Source organism: Castanea sativa, chromosome 7 (genome assembly GCF_040712315.1).
Source record: "Castanea sativa cultivar Marrone di Chiusa Pesio chromosome 7, ASM4071231v1".
NCBI classification, from domain to species: Eukaryota; Viridiplantae; Streptophyta; class Magnoliopsida; order Fagales; family Fagaceae; genus Castanea; species Castanea sativa.
In genome coordinates, this window is record NC_134019.1 from 2,803,707 (window position 1) to 2,824,801 (window position 21,095).

General features: G+C 33.6%; 2 protein-coding genes across 2 annotated transcripts; both read right to left on the minus strand.

The window, feature by feature from the left end:
• Positions 1-5,783: 5,783 nt before the first annotated feature.
• Positions 5,784-6,765, minus strand: LOC142642574 (auxin-responsive protein SAUR76-like). The gene has a single exon (XM_075816955.1). The coding sequence runs from the start codon at positions 6,700-6,702 to the stop codon at positions 6,346-6,348; it is 357 nt and encodes a 118-aa protein (XP_075673070.1). The 5' UTR covers positions 6,703-6,765; the 3' UTR covers positions 5,784-6,345.
• A 7,549-nt stretch (positions 6,766-14,314) lies between these two features.
• On the minus strand, positions 14,315-20,467 carry LOC142644611 (G-type lectin S-receptor-like serine/threonine-protein kinase B120). Its single transcript, XM_075819193.1, has 7 exons — positions 19,198-20,467; positions 17,014-17,190; positions 16,671-16,870; positions 16,239-16,449; positions 15,824-16,061; positions 15,593-15,740; positions 14,315-14,723 (listed from the first exon to the last, which is right to left on the minus strand). Exons 1-7 carry the CDS (start codon positions 20,426-20,428, stop codon positions 14,415-14,417), a joined length of 2,514 nt encoding a protein of 837 aa, XP_075675308.1. The 5' UTR covers positions 20,429-20,467; the 3' UTR covers positions 14,315-14,414.
• Between the last annotated feature and the right edge of the window lie 628 nt (positions 20,468-21,095).

Here is a 21,095-nt window from a genome sequence, read left to right on the forward strand (position 1 = left end):
AAAATTTTTACATCACATAGTTCTTTAATTGATGTTTCTCATCTTTTTAGTACTTTAATTACTGATTGCAAGTCCAACCTCCAGCATTTTGAAGAGGCTCATATTAGTCACATTCATCGTGAAGAGAATCGTTGCACTGACCTTTTGGGCAAATTTGTATCGCATTCTCTTTCTCATTCCTTTACTTTGTATCATATTTTATCTAATACTTGGGGTATTGCTTACCCTAAACGTTGTATCTCTTAAATTCCTTTAATTGTAGGTCTAAACAAAAACAAAAATAGTGTTATCTTTTCTAAGAACAATTAAATCCTAAACATTGAAAAACCTAATGCATTAATGTAGCTAAATTTATCGAAGCAATGCTAAAACCACATATTATTGCACAATTTTTACCACAACTAGTCATGTGAAGAGTTGTGAGTGGTAGAAGCGTAAACTTACTATTTTTTCTCAACTACTCACAACTTACAATATATATAACAAATAATGGAAAAAATTGTGCAATAAGTTATGATCTTAGCATTTTCAAATTAAGAAATGTTAACGCTAAGAACATTCGTTAATTAATTATTTTTAAAAAATTTTTATAGAAAAAATAAATAAATAAAATTGTTTGACAGTTTTTTTATATTTCCTAAAACTTTCCTAAAAAAGCTCTCCCAAATTTATACGTATTATAATTAATATATTATTATAAAATAATTATAAATTTGACAAATGTGGCTGTGCCTAGGTGGGGTCCTTTGAAGAGCCAAAATCCGATTTCTCGACCCCTCCCCACGTGGGCTGGTCTTTCGGCCTCTGACTGACTGAGTTCACTGTTTACTATATTAAATGACATAATTGCCCCCCAAACTGACAAGCATATCAAAGCAAACATGATTGCGGGAGCATCTTTTCTTCAAAAGCCGCAAAAGACGGCCGCCAGCTTTGTCTTCTTCGTTCCTGACGAGGACGAGACTGATAAGGGTATTTTCGTCTTTTCACCCCCCGCTCCTGAAGTTCTCTGTGGTATATTGTGCACCGTTCATTCTGTTTCTCTCGAGGAAGTTCATTTTTTTCCTCATTTTAATTTGGGTCCATCAAATTATTATTATTATTATTATTATTTCTTTCAAAAGCTCGAGTTCTTTCCAGGTCGGCTATAACTACCAAGTTTCAATGTCCATGAAAGCAACCTTTTTTTTCAAAGCTTTTATTCATTGTCTAATGAACTAATTAATGAAGTCATCGTGCTGTCATGCATCTTTGGACAATATTTAGGTAGTATCGGTCCAGAATTACCTAAGTTTTTTCCGTCATCTTTTTTCTAATATTCTTGACCTAGTTTAGACTTCTTTTTTTGCACTTTTTTATTTTGATTCAAATCAGTAAAAGTCCATTTGGAATAATTTATTTAGTTGAAATTAAAAAAATTTTGCTAAAAATATTGTAAATAAAGATAAAAACAAGTTAAAATAGTACAGTAAAACTTATAAATAGTACCAAAAAATGCCGTAAGACTTATGCATAATATAAAAAATAAGTTCAATAATAAAATAAGCCGACTTTAATCTCTAATCCCAATCTCAATCTAAGATAGTCTCCTCAATCATCATTACTTCTGTGTTATAAGTAATCAAACTATAAATGAACTTTTATATATATATTCCATTGTCAACTTTTGCTTTATTTTTTTGGGTCTATATATAATTATATTAATCTTGATCCATCCACCGAAAAGTCTTTAGTAAACTAATTGGTGGAGGAACATCTGTTCCAAAGTTTAATATAATTTAAGTGGGTATTTTGAACTATTTCATTTTGTTTCAACAGCTAAATTATATTGCTAAATTAATATCCAAAAATTGTATATATATATAAAAGATGCCTTAGACATTGAATCTGTAATTCTGTATACTAATTTTTTTTTCCTTGCAATTTTTTTACCTTCTAATCAATCTCATATATCTATATTGATTTAGACAGAAATATGGAATTATCATATGGTTAAATTAAAGGAATAAAAAACCAAATCTTAATTTCTAAAATTTTAAGATCAATTATGGATAAACGGCCTTGGAAAAAAGATGTTGGAAATTTCTCCATAATGATATATATGACAATGCACTAATACAGTAACACATCAGTCACCTTAGCTTTACTATTTCTTTTTTTCCCCGTGAATTTAAAGGGCACCATATCTAAGCTACGTACTTTGATATGTTGAGCTTGTGGGGTCAAAAAGAAAAAAGGCATAGAGTCTAAAATCGTTAGGTATAATATCATAGGTCTTCACTTTTTAATTAGACAAAACATAAAAAGGAAGTGTGTGTGTATATATATATATATAATGGTCATCCATAAGGCCAAAGTTTTCATAGCATGCTAGGTCATCCATAACATTTGATGAATGCATGTGAATTTATTAATATAGTTCATATGGATGGAATATCATAGCAATAAAATGACATTTATGAGATCAATCAATCAAAGCGTAATATACGGACCAACAAACAGAAGACCACTGAAAGTATTAATAGTCTTCCATTTACTACAGTCGTTTCGTACATAATAAGTGCAAATATTCATTATAGAGAATAAAGGAGGAGACTATAAAACCAAGAGGAACAAAGGTAAAAAGGTATGCACTTTGATCTAAACACACTAATCATATTAATCTCTCTTATTGATCCTAGCTATTAATTAAGTAAATCATTTCACCTTTCTAACTTGATCATCGAAGGGCCTTAATTTGGCCAACACTATACTAGCGTTTTCTTCATTTATCCATTCTCCAACTTTCTTTGAAGTTTGATTATCAAAAGAAGTTCTATCATCTTGTAGCCAATGACATCGAAACTATAGGTAACACTCGCCTTTTATTATTATTTCATTATTTTTTTGGGGATAGACATTATTAAATTGAGTCATTCATCCAAAAGTTTATGATTAATAAAGTCATAAATATTAAAAAAATAAATAAAAGGTGGGGAACCATATTCGAAAACAGAAAATGTATTTATTCATAGCAATATCTTTAATTTGATGATTAGAAGCATGACTAGCATTTCTGTTGTGAAAGCATGCACAGCTTTATTCGTAGGGTGGCAATGGCAGCTTGAAAACGCGTTACAGGTAGTACTAAAACGTGTTTTGAACAAATTTCATGTCTTCCACTTTGCAATAATAAGTGTTGAATAAGTTTTAATAAAGAGCTCTTCTATCTAACCAATTAAACCAGCAAAGCAAATAGAATGGCCGTGTAATAGGTATATTTCAAAAGCATCTCTAACTACCTTATCATTAGCACACTAAGTGAAAAATATTAATATATATTATAAAGTCCAATATAAAAAACCATAAACAACTTTAACATCAACCTGGGGTTGAATTGTATATACGGTGCCTCTTCAAAAGTTGTTGACTTCCTTGCTGTCCCAGAATATGGACCTTTTCTTCAACCACTCTTTGTTACTTGAAAAAAGTGACCATTTTTATTTGTTTTATACTTGTATGGCAGGTTGGTAATCACCAATCCCATTACAACCAAGTCTGGGCAAGACAAGCAAGTTATTATTAGAATAATTATTAAATTCATACTTTCTTAACCTTTTAAATTCTCAGAATAAGTAGTGTAGTCTCATGATATCAGACTTTAAAGGTAAAAAAGAGTTTCTAACGAATGCTTTTCTGATCTTGATTCTATTCCTGCCTCCATTCTCTGTTCTATTTGGATTCTACTTAGTAAGCAGAACTTTGGACTCACACGTAAGAGGGAATGTTAATTTAGTGGTTAGTGGTTAAATGAAGATTCACTCTTTTGTAATAGATTTTTTTCAAACTCTTTTTTTTTTTAATAGTTTGAGTTTTTTAAACAAATGGTAATTTATCATAGCTTATGTTGAGAGAGTTTTTCCTTGGACATAATTTATCTCCAAACTGACCTGGAGGAATCTTCTCTCATCCATTATATGACGATTTATAAGGCCATCCATATGTTAAAGCACATGCCTCGTTAAATTAAATTCATGTGACTCATTAATATGCCATGTGACAAAAAGCACATATTTCGAAGAAAAAAAATGACAATAACTCCACTCAATATCTTTCTTATTGATTTTGAATTTCAATAAATTCTATCATTAAATTGCATTTTCTTTTCAGATCTTTCAAATTTGCAAAATTTCTAGAAGATCAAATATCAATAACTATATAATCAACCAAATGATTAAATTTTAAGTTTTTGTAGTTTAAAATTAAGCATTAAAAATAATTTTATAAACTGAATAGTAAATAACATCTGATTAGCACGAACTTTGGTGTTGGCATTAAGAACATAAGGAACATTCAATCCATTGATTAAAATTTCAAAATATGTAGTAAAGTTAAATTTTTTAGTAGGAATCAACTAAATTTTGTCCATAATTTTATGAATCGTTATATGGTTGGTTGCAAAAAAATTTCTCCAGTATGAATAAGACAAAGTGGATTCATCGTCTATTTCTATGGGGTACCAGAACATCTCATAAGTCTCTCCATCTACCTAGAAGGTTTTTATTGCACCAGTAAATTATGTTTTTCACCGCACGTGAGGAGGTGACCTAGAGGGACCAAGTCCTATTGTCAGCCATCGCATTTGTGAGTTTGGGACTCATGGGTTGGAGTAATGAAAAATCTCATTTTATTACCTAAGTGGTCCTACGTCATATCTCAATGCGGGGACAATGAATACATATACGAGTCATTTTTTTTTTGGATTTTATATATATATATATATATATATATATATATATATATTTATATATTTATTTTCCCAATCCTCTTATAATATATGAGCATCATAATGGGGTCAATTTTTCTAAGGATGCCTGTGAGTGGTGGATTTACTTCACCATCATGATCACATATGTTATGCATACATGGCACCATTGGCCCTTATCCCTTCTCTCAAGGAAATTAAATCTAATCTTTTTCCTAAAATGAAGTCCATCAAATGGTTTGATAATAACACCTTTTTTTTAAAAAAAAAATTATAGAAATAATTTGATAATTACAATAGAGAGAGAGGAGATTTAAACCCTAACTATTTCCATTGAAACTTTAAAAAGTGATAGATAGTTAGTTAAGCTATAAAACTCTTAACATTTATGTTTTTTTTTTTTTTATACAAGATATAATTCCTACTATAACCCAATCTAAATGTATGTGTGTGTGAAACTCTCTCTTAGAGACTTGAACTCCGGACTTTCTTCCAACACCCCACAAACATTTATACTTGTAGAGTGATTACCGCACCGTAAGTGCGCAGTTGTTAATATTCATGTTAAAAATTCTAGGAAGTGTTAGATTGTTAGTTGAGCTATAAAAATCCTAACAAGAACATTAATTGACTTTTCCTCAATAACAAATATACTTGATCACTTGGCGAAAGAGGCCTCTTAGCAATGTGAAGGACAAACATATACAAAGGTACCTATCGAGCTGGTCTAAATTAACTATATACACTAACACTTTTCAATAATATAGAATGGACAGGGGACTTAATGACAAAATTTCAGCATCAATAATGATTCAATTCCTATGATCCTATCATGATCAGTGTCTTCATCATTTGGACATATATATGGTTCCACATTATTAACATTCTTCTAGCCAGTTCTTGCAGCAAGAAGATCAGGTATCTATTGTGAGGATAAGAAATTCCTCATGTTATTATTCTTCATATAAAATAAACAAACGTGTGTACCATACCACATGGAAAAAAAAAAAAGATGAAAAAGAAAAGGAAACTTAATGAATGAAGGAAAAGGCTAACAAGCAACAATTCTCATCAATAAAAATATGTATAATTATACAGGAATTCAAGAAATAATTAAACATTATGATACGAGTACAAATTACGAGTACAAATGAACAAAGAAAGGCAGTCGAGCCAAAAGAACAGCTGGGGTGAAAAGAGTTAACTTAATCCTTACCACCAGCAAGGTTCTTGTAGTACACATAGTATTACTAATTGCCGTCACGTGGCATGGATTGACGAGCCCACGCCAAGAAAAAAAAAAAAAAAAACCTTAATCCTCACCGTTTCAATCACTCAAATGCTCAACATGCCCTTTCTTCTCTATCTTGCATTTGTCTCTACAACGCTAATTAAGCTTCAAATTAAAGAATGTACAAATTTATAGCGTGTGGACGAGTTTAGAGATCATCATCATCATCACCCACATATATATATAACATATAACATATAAATATATAAAATTATATCCCACACCGCCCTCTAAGTTATTCGAAGTCACCGAGGCCCAGCTAAGAGTAACCATGCATTGCAGACAAAGAAACCCAATATAGCAGCCTTGCTCAGCAGGCGTAGAACTCAACGAGCTCATCCAAAGACTCTGGCTGTGGATCAGCATTGTCAAGCATCCAAAGCAAGTGCTCAAACAAAACGACCTCACACGCGACATTGATGGTGTCGTCGTCAGAGTCGCCGGACCTCTCAACCAGCTCTCTGAAGAGAGGGTGGTCGATGACATCGGAGGTGACAAGGTAGCGCCGCCTTGACTTGCCGACGTAGACCGGGTGGAGGTCTCTGCTACAAGAGGAGTCATCGTCACAAGCAATGGACCTCACGTTGTGACGGCTTTGTTTATTGCTGAATGAGTTCCATTTCTTTAGAACTGACTTCAGCTTGGTCAGCTTGCCTCCTTTGGCCATTTTTTTTTTTTTTGTCTTTGAGAGAGAGAGAGAGAGAGAGAGAGAGGGTTTTTCTTCTAGTTTGAGGGGGAGTTCAGAGAGAAGGAAGGTTCCAATATAAAGGAAAAGGGATAGGGGTGAAATGGTAAACTCACTTTGCATTTCAGTTGTGTGACTATGGCCCAGTGCAGAGACCATGGGCCTGGCTGGTGTAATGTAGTTTGGAAAGAGGTGATTGCTGGGGTGGCGGCAAGGATTTTACTATATATCTTGTAGTAATTCTGAGTTACTCTCAAATAATGCTTTATTTTTTTTTATATTTATATAGTGAAATTTATTAATTAAATTTATAGTAAAGTTTATGAGAACAATATTTCTCTGTGTTCTAAAAATATCTAAAATTTTTCTGTCCACAACAATTTTACTACAGATCTTAAGTGACAAATTATTTATAATAGATAATAATGTGTTGTTACTGGTGCACTTTGACTTAAATGATAACCAATAATAACTTATAGTTTAAGATTTATTGCAAAAATATTACTCTTTTGCAAATAACGACACTTTTTTGCGTCTTATATAAGGTTCAACTTTAGCGTGGATTACAAGTCATTATTCTTCAATCATGCACGTTATTTGGTCGTAATCAATTGTAAATGGTAAACAATAAGCTCAAAATTGACCCGTCATTGTTTTTTTAATCTTCACAATCAATTACTTTAGAGGAGAGAGGGGAGAGGAGATGAGAGAGCAGTATTTCTTCGTGTTTTAGAATTACCTAATTAGATTTTTCTGTCCACAACAATTTTACTACAAATCTTAGGTGACAAACTATTTATAATAGATAATAATGTGTTGTTATTGACACACTTTGGCTTAAATGATAACCAATAATAGCTTATAGTTTAAGATTTATTGTAAAAATGTTACTCTTTTGCAAATAACAGCACTTTTTTGCGTCTTATATGAGGTTCAAATTTAGCGTGAATTACAGGCCATTATTCTTCAATCACGTTATTTGGTCGTAGTCGATTGTAAATGGTAAACAATAAGCTCCAAATTGACCCATCATTGTTTTTTTAATCTTTACAATCAATTACTTTAGAAGAGAGAGCACTATTTTTCTGTGTTCCAGAATTACTTAATAATTTTCCGTCTACAACAATTTTACTACAAATCTTAAATGACAAACTATTTATAATAAATAATAATGTGTTGTTATTGATGCACTTCAGCTTAAATGATAACCAATAATAGCTTATAGTTTAAGATTTATTGTAAAAATGTTACTCTTTTGCAAATAACGGCACTTTTTTGCGTCTTATATAAAGTTCAACTTTAACATGGATTACAAGCCATTATTCTTCAATCACGTTATTAGGTTGTAATCGATTGTAAATGGTAAACAATAAGTTCCAAATTGACGCATCATTGTTTTTTTAACCTTCGCAATCAATTACTTTAGAGTTTTTAACAAAAATTATGACACACTTTCTCGTTACAAAAGTTCATCTTTTCTACTTATTTACGTGAGTGATTCTCACCAGTGCAACCTTTATCTTTTGGCTCGTATATTCTCCCATGGTCCTATGTCTGCCATTTAAGATTGCATCGCATGCACTTTTGAAACAAAGTTTAATTTACTTTTGTGCTTTTCATTTTTAAACTAATTAAATAGTAGTATTTTTACTATAAACTAGTAATAAAGCCACAAGATAAGATTGAAGATAAAAAGTGAAAATAAAAAATCCGCATTCTTTTGGAAAATTATTTTTAAAATGTACAGTAATATTGTATTTTTTTTCAAATTACTTGAGAATGGAAGGGCACTTTAGACCTACTTTTAGGTTTTAACATGTAGTAGGTAAAAATGTCGAAGGCTTTTCGTCCACATTTGCAAGCTCTTCAATTCAAATATATTCACGTACCAACTAGAAAGCTATTGCTTTCCATACCAGTGTGACCAAACTAATTTTATTCTACCTTGTATTTTTTTATTGAGAAAAACTGTCTAGTGAAAGCGATAGACATGTGCAAGAGTGTCTTCAAGGTCTTCAACCTTTTTTTTTGTTTGTTTTTTTCTGGTTAACGTGAAATTCTTATTTATTTTTCTCTTAGAAGATTTCCAAAAAGTAAAATAATATATTAACTATTGGAAGAGGAATAGGATTCCCTTCTCTTTCTAGAATGATGGTAACTACCAGTAAGAGAATTTATATGTATAAGGAAGGCATGCTTTAGATGGAAGCCACATTAATTAATTAATTTGCATCATAATAAATCACTGAAACCCTTATAAAAATTTAGGTTGGTGTGCGGATCATTAAAGAAAAAACTATTAAAATTTAAGAGTCGTTGACGCTAATAAGGTGCCCAAAGTGTATGTTGCCCTTTTCAAGAAAGATTATTCCGTTTGTGAATATTTTATTTAATTTTTTATTGAAAACTTTTTATTAAAATTGTTCTAAAGCCTACTTGTGGAAAAATTGAGAAAAAGTAAGAATGTGTGAAAAAATAAAAGTTTTTTTTTTTAAATGAAGTTTAAAAAAACTGTTCATAAAAACTAAAAACTGAGGTTATAAACTTTAGCCAAATAGACGCTATATATTGATGATAAAATACATAGATGTTCATGAACAACATTGCACTGCAAAGGAAACTATGATAAACGTCTTAAAATGATTCTTTTTATTTTTTTAATTTTCGTTCTTTAAAAAAAAAATGAAATTCAATAATTAGAACTTGGACACCGAACATAATCTTGTCATGATCTTATAAAAACTTAATTTCTAATTGATGATTAATGTTTGTGTCAAATTAAGACAATGTGATTATAATAAATAAGCCAATCTTTTTGTCGGCATTTGTTTTGCAGATAAAACGAAAATAAAAAAGGATTAATGACACTTTGAGAAGACAAATAATTAAATATAAAGAAAAGCATATATGTGTGTGATACATGCAATGTATTCAAGATTCTTATTATGTCCTTTCCAAAACAATATTTGTATTAGATATCGATTTAGAGAGAGTTGAATGATGGTCAGGGTTCTGTCAAAATCAATGAATAGAAGTTTATTTTGGATTGTAATGGAGTTTGATTCTCTTTTAGAAACACAAATCTTATAAATTGCTGGGGTATCCAACCAAGAGAATATCAACATATATAATTATGAAGCAGACAACATCACAATAAATGTTTCTCTATCTTTGTGATTGAGGGCCCAAAATGGTGCTTAGTAGCATGTGCTTAAGGAGTTCAGGCCAATGTCGTTGAATGATTATCAGGGTTTAGGGCATGCATGTGCTTAAGTTATCAAACTATGAAACATTAATGTCAATCTTGTCAGGCAACCGCTCAAATATTGCATGCGACCAATTCTCAGTTTAATATAATATCACAAGCTCTTATCAAGAAACTGAGCATAAAGTTTTTATTTAACATTCAATTTAATGGTTTTTGCTTTGTCTATTGGCTATAATTAAAACAACATAATGGATGCATGATTTATGAGCATGCAATGAAGCAAGAGCCTCGATTTTCTCCTTGTTTCTAATCATCAGATATATCTCTTGGATTTTGTATGCAGTTCTTTTAAGTTGTGATCTAGCCTCTATGTTCCATGCAGACACAAAATTCAGAGACTAATAAGAACCATAGTAGTAAAGAGAGTTGATAAGCTGAGTGAGAGAGTCTTCTCTCTTTCCTTTTTTAATTTTTACCTTCACTAGGCACAAAGAGGGGGAGATTACACTGCTTTTGTTACTCACCAACCCATTATTTAACATTTATGAAAGTTGCATATGAGCTAAGGCCATTAAGAAAGTGAGATCAAATCAAGCTCAGCCAACCGGATTGCCCATTCCACATAAAAGGGAAGAACACATCCCCTTTTGTAACCCATCAATCCATGAAATATTTATAATGTACTATTTATTTATTTATTTTGTATATCCAAGTAGATTATAATACTAGTTTGATCCCGTTTTGGTAGGAAAAAAATATTATCTTAATTTCATTTTGGAAGTGGAACAGTTTGTACTTTGTATTATCTTTTTAGAGTCACTATTCACATCCATTGTAAATATCTTCCTTCCAACAATTGCTGCGCCACCACCTTCCTTACTCTATCAACCACCAAAGCATTTTAACAGCACAATTTCTGACAAAATCTTTGTATACCTCTATTGTCCAATCGGGTTTCCATTAGAAAAACCATTTTGCAGGGGAATTACGCCTTACTATGGAGTGAAGCTCTTAAATTGGAGGAAATATTCAATTGTTTTAGAGGAATTACTCAATCCTTTTAAAGGATCTCCTCAATAATGTCCAGTGGTTCTTCCATCCAATAATGTAATGTCCTATGTTTCAATTAATAAAGTAACATCCTAATCAATAAAATAAATAAATAACTCTCATGAATGAGACTATCACTACCACTTACCCCAGTGGCCAGTGCTAATAGTTCTTTGCACCACAAAAAAAAAAAAAAAACAACAACAACGCCGCTAAATCACCATCCACCGTCCCCATATTTGCATCCATAGCAGCACAATGGTTGCCCACCTCATCAAATGTGGACATTTGTTTTTCTAGCTTTAGATTTGCTATCATCCTCGTTAGATTCATGCTAGATCAATGAGAGTGAGAATAGTGTCAAATGACTCAAATCTAAGTAGTTGCTTTTGGCTAACTATTATATTATATTTATTTGAATAGTGTGATTAGAATTGTGAATAGGATCTAACTCAATTAATTTGTACAAATGACATTATATTATTGGGTAGGAGGATCACTGGACATTGTTGAGGTGGTCTTCCAAAACAACCAAATAATATCTTCTTGAATTGTATGTGAGTTCCCTTGCTCATGACCATTCCAACTTAATCAATCATTGTGCTCGGTAAGACTGCTCTGCTCTAGTGTTGAAACATTGGGAGTTGCCTTCATAAAACACAGCCACCTTTGTGTGTTTTTAAGTTTCTTGATAGAGTTTATGCGATATAATATTAAACTGAGAATTGCCCCCCAATTCTCAGTTTAATATTATATCGCAAACTCTATCAAAAAACTGAGCATAAAGTTTTTCTTTAACATTCAATTTAATGGTTGATTGCTTTGTCTGTTGGCTATAATTAAAACAACATGCATGATGGATATGCATGTGTGATTCATGAGCAATGAAGCAAGAGCCTCGACTTTCTCCATGTTATAATCATCAGATATATCTCTTGGATTTTGTATGCAGTTCTTTTAAGTTGTGATCTAGCCTCTATGTTCCATGCAGACATACAAAATTCAGAGACTAATAAGAACCATATATAGTAGTAAATTAGAGAGTTGATAAGCTGAGTGAGAGAGAGTCTTCTCTCTTTCCTTTTTTAATTTCTACCTTCATTAGCCACATAGAGGGGAGATTACATTGCTTTTATTACTCACCAACCCATTATTTAACCTTTATGAAATTTACATGAGCTAAGGCCATTAAGAAAGTGAGGTCAGATCAAGCTCAGCCAACCGGATTGCCCATTCCACATAAAAGGGAAGAATACATCCCCTTTGTAACCCATCAATCCATGAAATATTTATAATGTACTATTTATTTTTTATATCCAAGTAGATTACAATACTGGTTTGATCCCATTTTGGTAGGAATAAAATATTTTTTTAATTTCATTTTGGAAGTGGAAGAGTTTGTACTTTGTATTATCTCTTAGAAGAGATAGAAAGAAAGAAACTGTGTGGTTTTAGAGTCACTATTCACATCAATTGTAATATCTTCCTTCCAACATCTGCTATGCCACCACCTTTCCTTACTTTATTAACCACCAAAGCATTTTAACAACCCGATTTTTGACGAAATCTTTGCATACCTCTATCGTCCAACCGGGTTTCCATTAGGAAAACCATTTTGTGTGGAATTACGGCATTATTACAGAGTGAAGCTCTTAAATTGGAAGAAATATTCAATCCTTTTAGAGGATCACCTTAGTAATGTTAAGTGGTTTTCTCATCCAAATAATATAATGTCATTTGTTTAAATTAATAAAGTAACCTCCTAATCAATAAAATAAATAAATAACCCTTATGAATGAGACCATCACCACCACTTACCCCAATGCTAACAATTCTTTGCACCACAAAAAATAAAATAAAATAAAATAATGCTAAATCACCGTCCCCATATTTGGATCCATAGCAGCACAATGGTTGCCCCCCTCATCAAACATAGACATTTGTTTTTCTAGCTTTAGATTCACTATCGTCCTCATTAGATTCATGCTAGATCAATGAGAGTGAGAATGGTATCAAATGACTCAATCTAAATAGTTGCTTTTGGCTAATTATTATATTTTATTTGTGTTCGATAATATGATTAAGATTGTGAATAGAATCTGACTCAATTAATTTGTACAAATGACATTATATTATTAGTAAGAGGATCACTAGACATTGTTGAAGTGGTCTTTCAAAATAACCAAATAATATCTTCTTGAATTGTATGTAAGTTCCTAGCTCACGACCACTACGACTTAATCGATCATTTTGCTTGGCAAGGCTGCTCTGCTCTAGTGTTGAAGCATTGGGAGTTGCCTTCATAAAACTCAGCCACCTTAGTGTGAGCTATGATCAAGTCCATAGGTACCCGGCCTTTTACCCAACATGACCATTCCCTCCTCACTTGCCTATGATTGTAGCCCATTAATCATTGGGCCTACCTCAAATGTAGCTCATTGCTCCTGTGACCCACTAACCCTTTCCATTGCCGTTTACCTCTATTATTCAAAAGCAACAAAAACACTTCCTTCCAAAACAAAATTGACCGTGAATTGAAGTGTCTCCATTCTCCATCTGTGGTCGGCTGGCGTGGGATCCAAAAAAAAAAACTCTGCAAAAAATTCTGAGCCATGCACTCCTCTTCTTTTTCTGGAGCTTTCGAAATCGAAATTGAAACTTGTTTTGAGTTTCTCTTTTGTCATTATTATTCATTACCTTCTCACCTCTCATATCTCAATCGCAAACACACCTCTCATAACAACAACCAAAAGTGCAAAAGCAAAACCAACACTCACACTCATCACACATTCACACTCACAACAACAACAACAACAAACAATGACTCTCGCTGTCGCTGCCGCCGCCTCAACAACAAATTCCCTCCTCCTCTTTTCCAAACGACACTTCCAAGTCCGCGAGTTCCGCGTTTTCCGACGCCGTAGTTCCCCGCCGCCACTCCGACTCCTCCTAGAATCGGCCGATACTTCGAGGCGATTCCGACGCCGTTTAACCGGTTCGCGTTCCTGCGGTGCCCTTCAGTGGTCACTCAAAATCACTTTAATATAGTTTGTTGTAGGGTTGTAACAAAAATTAAAATATACGTCCTCCAGCATAATATAGCTTCCTATATTAGCATTGCCACTTTCAAGTGACAGAAAGACCTTGCATTTCATTTCAGAAATGTGAGAAGCTAATCTCTCGAATGTCAGGTACCAACGGATCTTTTGATGATACGTTTCGGAACCATAATACATTTGAATAATGTTGGTAGGCCACAGGCAAAGAAATTGAGGGCCTAATACTACTTAGAGTTCAAACTCATATTTTTACATTTATTTTAAAAAACTACAAAAATTTCATTTCAAACTACTCTACCAAATACCTTAAATATTCTGAAAGTTTATGGATGATTTCCTAGGATATACTAATGCTTATGGCTTTAATTCAAAAAATGTTACCGGCCTTCGATAATTGAAGCAGTTGCGTGATTCACAGAGCAGATTTCTGTCCTACTAATACCAGGGTTTGCCTTCGTCACACTTCTCATGTTCAAAAAAGCAGGTTGTTTGGGATAAGGTAAAGCCATACTTTCACTGCTAAGCATTGTGACAACATCAGACATTGTAGGTCTATCCGCTGCACTTTCTTGAACACAGAGGAGACCTATGTTAACATATTTTAATACCGCACGGACAGAGGATACATCATCAAGTAGTGGATCCACCAAGTCCGATCCCCTATCGCTTGTCCATAATTCCCATGCCTTCAATATCGGGGAAAGAAAATAATAAATGTTAGGCAACAAGGAGAAAACTTCACTATGAAGATGGGAAGATTACAATATTGGCATAAAGGCTCTCTATAAGAAATTCAGAGTCCAAATACACCCAAAGAACACTCTCTCTAAAGATACCTGATTACAACACGCACATAGGAGTACTAGTTAAAAAGTTGAATATATGTTTAGCACATGGTGGACATAAGGGAACCTGGAACCCCTTGCGCAAGCCACAAGGCACATCAACAAATCTCCATCTTAGTTTGAGTTAGATCAAGTTATACAAGCAGAACTCCTATATTGCCTCGACTGAAGGCCTCAAGGGTATCATAGATCCTGGAATAATTAAATAATAAAATCTATAGTTTAATATTATTTAAGTTTAAAACTTTGAGTTTTAAACTAAAAATTTTATTATTATTATTTTATTAGATCTTAGGTTCATTAATTTTCAGAATATAATTTATTATTATTATTATTATTATTTGGGGTCTATTTAACAACTAAAAATTATTTCATATGAATGCTAAATGAAATTCTGACTATGAAGTAATTGTAACAATAATTGATTCATGTAAAAAACCTTTCATAGAAAAACACAAATAAATTAATATATTATTATTGTATGGTTTTTTTTTTTTTTTGGCATGAAAATACTATATATATTCATAAGGATCTGAAATATTGCATGTGTATGTGAGTGTGTGTGTGTGTGTTAGGGGGGGGGGGGGGAGAGGGGGGGAGGAGTGAGATGGGGGGATTGTTGAAAAAAAAAATTAAAGAAGTAATTGTTAATAAAAGTATAAAGAATATTGAACTACTTTTGAAAAAATAGTGGCAAATAGGATACTCACATATCCAAGAAGATGGAAAGAATCAGTTTGATAAAACCCAGTGTTCTTCCTGCCACTCACAATCTCTAACAACAAGACGCCAAAACTGAAAACATCTGACTTGATGGAGAAGAGGCCTTCCAGAGCATATTCAGGGGACATATAACCACTGAAAACCATAATCAAGTTAAAATGTTAGTAGTCGTGTTTTGTCTCTCTGTTTGAGCACATATCATGTTGGTCTGTACTTACTAAGTGCCAACAATTCTATTTGTATTTGCCTGTGATTCATTTCCTTTAAATATTCTTGCCAATCCAAAATCTGATATCTTCGGATTCATTTCGGTATCTAACAAAATGTTGCTAGCCTTTAAGTCTCTATGAATAATCCTCAATCTAGAATATTGATGAAGGTAAAGAAGCCCTTGTGCAATGCCTTCAATCACTCGAATCCGCGTTTGCCAATCTAAAATCTTGCGCTTTTCTTGATCTATTTTATAATCAAGAGAAATTAGTTGTACGCATTAATAGATCATATGCAAAGGTCAACCATAAAATCAATCACAATTATATATATATATATATATGTGTGTGTGTGTGTGTGTGTGTGTGTGTGTGTCTGTATGTATGTGTGTATGTATGTATGCATGTATAAAACATTACTAACCAAAAATGAAAAAGTCCAAACTTTTATTTGGCATATACTCATATACTAGTATCTTTTCATCTCGTTCAATGCAGCAGCCCAAAAGTCTAACAAGATTGTTGTGTTGGAGACTGGCTATGAGTATAGCTTCATTTTTTAGCTCCTCCCAACCTTGGCCCGATCTTCTTGAAAGCCTTTTCACAGCTACCAAATCCCCTTTCAGTAATATTCCCTGAAATTGTTTTCCTTAAACTTAGTTTTGTGGTTGCCATGAAGAAATTAGGATAGCCCAATTATACTCGACAGAGATATATAGAGTAGGGATTATAACAGACGCAGTAACAAACTGACAGTGCCCGTTTGTTCTCGTTAACATGGCAAGTGTAAAGTTGATAAGGGTAAACCTTTGTATACATTCCTCATCCTAAGCATTGAGTTTTTGGATAATCATACCTTGTAAACAGGTCCAAAACCACCCTCTCCAAGCTTATTTGCATCTGAGAAATTATCAGTTGCAGCAGAAACACTTGTAAAACTGAATAATGGCATTTTGAATTCCTTTTTCCTGATATCTTCATGCGTATTTTCTTCCAACAGCTCCGAATTTTCAAACTTTATGGTCATGCCCAAATCTAACTGTACCAAATCCTCACCTGAACAGTGAACAATTACAAAACACACACACACAGAGTATAGATATATATATATATATATATATATATATATAAATTTATGGCAATAATTAAGGATATACATTTTGATTGCTTAAATAGCATTATCAGAATTATTTTCTCACCCTTGCTTGTCATCCTGAGTTTTTTCCATACACAATAGACAAAAAGGCCCAATAAAAAAGTTGCAAGAGGTAGAGATATAGCCAGTATGGCGACTAATTGCTTAGCTCGTACAAACATTACTCCATCTGTTGCTCCTAGCGTCACTGCTGGGTTGGATTCATTCCTTGAGCTTGGGACTATCAAAGAAAATCATGTTGAGTTAGTAGAAGCTCTGACACTAGATTGTTGAACAAAAGATTGAAGAATGAGCTTTTATTAAAAACTAGACTCTTTAAATTACAACACTTTATAAGCACTAATGCTTTGACTCACTAACACTAGTGCACTCGTAGCACCTTTCTTTCACTGCACACGACACTGCCTCACTAAGTACACTTGCACACACCTCACTTCTAGACATCTACACACACTAGCTCTTGACTATATTGCACTCTACACACTTGCTACCTATGGCACACATCTCAACTCATACAACTTCATACATCTCTCACTTGGTGTTTTATGACACACACTCACTTCACAAGTCTCTCACCTCATTACATCTATTTATACTAGATGTATGTCGGTTAGGAAACCAACTTGAAGCTCCTAGCTTCTTCCTTTTTATTGGCATTAAATTAATGTCTTTCTCCAACCTTCTAGACACCTTAGAAATTTGTGGCTGCAATTCACTAGTGTAAGAAAGCTTCTAGAGAACTATCTTGGAGAGAATTCCAAAAAAAAGAGCAAGAGAGAAATGTCCGAAATTAGAAAGAAATTTTTAGAAAGAAAGAGATTGTGTGAGAAGTTTTAGAAGTTTCTAGAGAGAGTCAGTATTGATTTTTAACAAATCAGAGGAATAAATAAACTAAAAATTGGTAATGGTTACTGTTAGAGATATATTAGCCCATTAGCATAAGCCCAAGCCTAATTCTACTTTGTGTGCAAGCCAAGTTTCCTACTTGTACTAGAAGTCTATTAGTTTAGGATTTAGTCTACTATATATACACATGTTATGGTTCATTGTAACATAGGATTTGTTCTACACTCTAATATATTATTGATGTAGTCCTTTAGGGTTTCCTCTGTGGATGTAGGCCGTTAGGCTGAACCACGTAATCCTCTTGTGTTATTGTGTTCTATACTTTATACTTTCGTTTCCGCATCCATAATAGCATATTCAACATGGTGTATCAATGCTAATATTTAACATGGTATCAGAGCTGCCTTCCTATGGCCATGGTTTTCTGTCCTTACGGTGTATTAAAAGCAATCTTTGTCTTCCTCGGTGTTTCTTCGCTGCGTTCATCTTCTTTGGTTTTCCACTGCTGCCGTCAAAATTCTCCGGTAAAGTCACCTCACCGTTAGAAGTCGCATCAACACTACAAGACCATTGCCTTTCTCAAGCCACCGTCACAGAGCCAAACTTCATTCAAGGGATCTTTTCAACCTAATCAAATCTCAAGATTTCATCAAGTTTCCATCTTGAGTTTGAGAGGGGGTGTTAGAGATATATTAGCCCATTAGCATAAGCCCAAGCCTAATTCTGCTTTGTGTGCAAGCCAAGTTTCCTACTTGTACTAGAAGTCTATTAGTTTAGGGTTTAGTCTACTATATATACACATGTTATGGTTCATTGTAACACAGGATTTGTTCTACACTCTAATATATTATTGATGTAGCCCTTTAGGGTTTCCTCTATGGATGTAGGCCGTTAGGCTGAACCACGTAATCCTCTTGTGTTATTGTGTTCTATACTTTATGCTTTCGCTTCCGCATCCATAATAGCATATTCAACATGGTGTATCAATGCTAATATTTAACAGTTACCATCTCAAGTAATAATAATATGGCAACGCCTAGAACTATCCTGTAAAAACCTTGGGAACTCAATAAGACTAAATGTAAAGTGGTGACCTAGTTCCAAATTAATACAATTTAGCTTAAGAGTAAAACATAAATAAAGTATCTTATATGTTATACATTAGGATGCCTAATTGAATTTTTTAACATTGACTTTTTTATTGTTATAATTCTATTGGTAGGGGATGGGGGATTTAAACCCGGATTGTCTTCCTAGTGTACAAATTGAGCTATAAGGCCCTTGGAAGGAAAGAGTGAATTTAATAACACAAACATATACAATTACAAATGGCACAACTAGTTATTCACTTTACCAACAAAAGTTCTTGCATAATTCTTACCATTGGGGACCGATTCCGAGGCGGCTAGTTTCAGATAGAAACCATTTTCATGTTTATCTTCAATTGATGTTAGCTTCAGATTTGAAAAAGAATCATGCCATTCTATGCAGTCAGACTCGGCGGTCCTAATGGAACCGCTCTTTGCCCCAAAAACATAAGCAATACAAGAACAATTAATCAAGCAAGATGATTGACACTCCTTATCACTGCTCATCTTCAAAGGCTTCGGATAATCAAGCCAATCAACCTTAGACATGAGAAGAAACTTATCATTTTGAGTATCACTATTATTATTACTGCACTGCAGAGCAGTTTTCCTCACACAGTCACTGGACACGTCTCCAGAAACGGGTTTGAAACCTGGCAAACAGCTACATGGGTTTCGTGCAGTCTCATTGCATACACTAAAATTGCCGCATAAAGCATAATCCTCACACCTGGATGACTGTATTGAGGAATTCCACTTTTTCTGATCTTCTAACCATGACTGAAGTTTAAGCTTCCCGGATTCATCCAACACGATTCTCGAAATTTGAGTCTGAGAAGTGTAGTTAAAAGGCCAAGTAACATAATTCGAATCATAAGATAAAACATCAAAGCTAGTGCGTAAACTTGACCAATATACTTCAGACCCCTTCATTATTATTGGTACGACTGTACTATAAATACTGGAACCCCACTGCAGATAGAAAAGACCAGGCGCAGGATCTTCTAAACTTTTCCATGATATTAATGAGGCGTTTTCATTTACACTTAGTTTCATTCCGGGCAAAAGGGTATCAGTAGGATGGTCAAAGCTTTGCCAAAAAAGCTCCAAGACCCTGTTTGTGAGTACAAGATTACCTGTATCCAATAGCATGGCATAAGTACCGTTGCCAGCTGAAGTGTTGGTCACGTTGTATGTCGTTGAGCCATCAGATATTACAAGATCTCCATCCCGATTAATATTGAGAACAGCAGTTGAATCTGGGAATGGGTACTTTCTGTTTGCAACCCAAACTACACTCTGCTCAGAAACATTCTTGAATCGTATTCCCAAGTAATTCTCTGTCGAATTTCCTGGAGAGAAGAAACAAAGTTCGAAGATTCCATTAGGCGACTCAATGGTCTTCGGGTGTGTTAGTGGTTGGCCAGGTAGGATGGTATCCGTGACAGTATTATTGGTGGATTGAAAACCCGGAAAGAAAAAAAGAAGCAGGAAAATAATAAGAGGGGAAATTCTACTATTCATGTTTGTATCAGGCAGCTATGCAATGCAGCACAATTTACAAATTGCAATTTGCAGTGCAAACCGGAAGGAGACTTAGAGGAAGGAGACTCAAAAGTCATGTTGTTAGATTGAAGAAGGAGACTAGGTCAACCACACCAAAATCTGTAAGTTTAATGATAAATTGTGGTTGGTGAAGGGATCTCCACGTGAACTCACTATCACTCCCATCACCCACAACTTACCACATGTATAAGTTGAAGCCAACATTAAATAGCACCAGAATTATTCGTCAATTCAGACACTCCTATTCCAACTTCCAAAGCAACTTTTTTTAATTTTTTATTCGTTTCCTTTAATCGTGTCTTCTATTTGTGGCCATGTTTAGCTTGTTTCTTGTCCTATAGCATAGGCTGATAGGCCTGTTGTGGCTCAGGACCTCTTTTACACTTTTATACTTGTGCCAATTATAATGTATCAATTCTGCCTGAGTCTTTCTAGTATCACATAAAGAGTTTGTTTGGATAAGATTTATTGTTAAAAATTAAAAATTAAAAATTAAAAATATTGTATAAAAATAATTTTTTAATGTGTAAAAATTACTGTTCATCCCAAAAGCATTGTTTATTGGCCTAAAATCACTGTTCATGGCCGATGAACAGTGACATATGTGCGTGGAAAAAAAAAAAAA

What these genes read in the sequence shown, in the direction of transcription:
- LOC142642574 (XM_075816955.1), bottom strand. Translation starts at nt 6,702, where the DNA reads ATGGCCAAAGGAGGCAAGCTGACCAAGCTGAAGTCAGTTCTAAAGAAA.
- LOC142644611 (XM_075819193.1), bottom strand. Translation starts at nt 20,428, where the DNA reads ATGAATAGTAGAATTTCCCCTCTTATTATTTTCCTGCTTCTTTTTTTC. An exon ending in TTTGGACTTTTTCATTTTTG is followed by an intron (nt 16,062 to 16,238) that starts GTTAGTAATGTT and finishes ATTATAAAATAG; the next exon opens with ATCAAGAAAAGCGCAAGATT. An exon ending in CTTTCCATCTTCTTGGATAT is followed by an intron (nt 14,724 to 15,592) that starts GTGAGTATCCTA and finishes CCGATATTGAAG; the next exon opens with GCATGGGAATTATGGACAAG.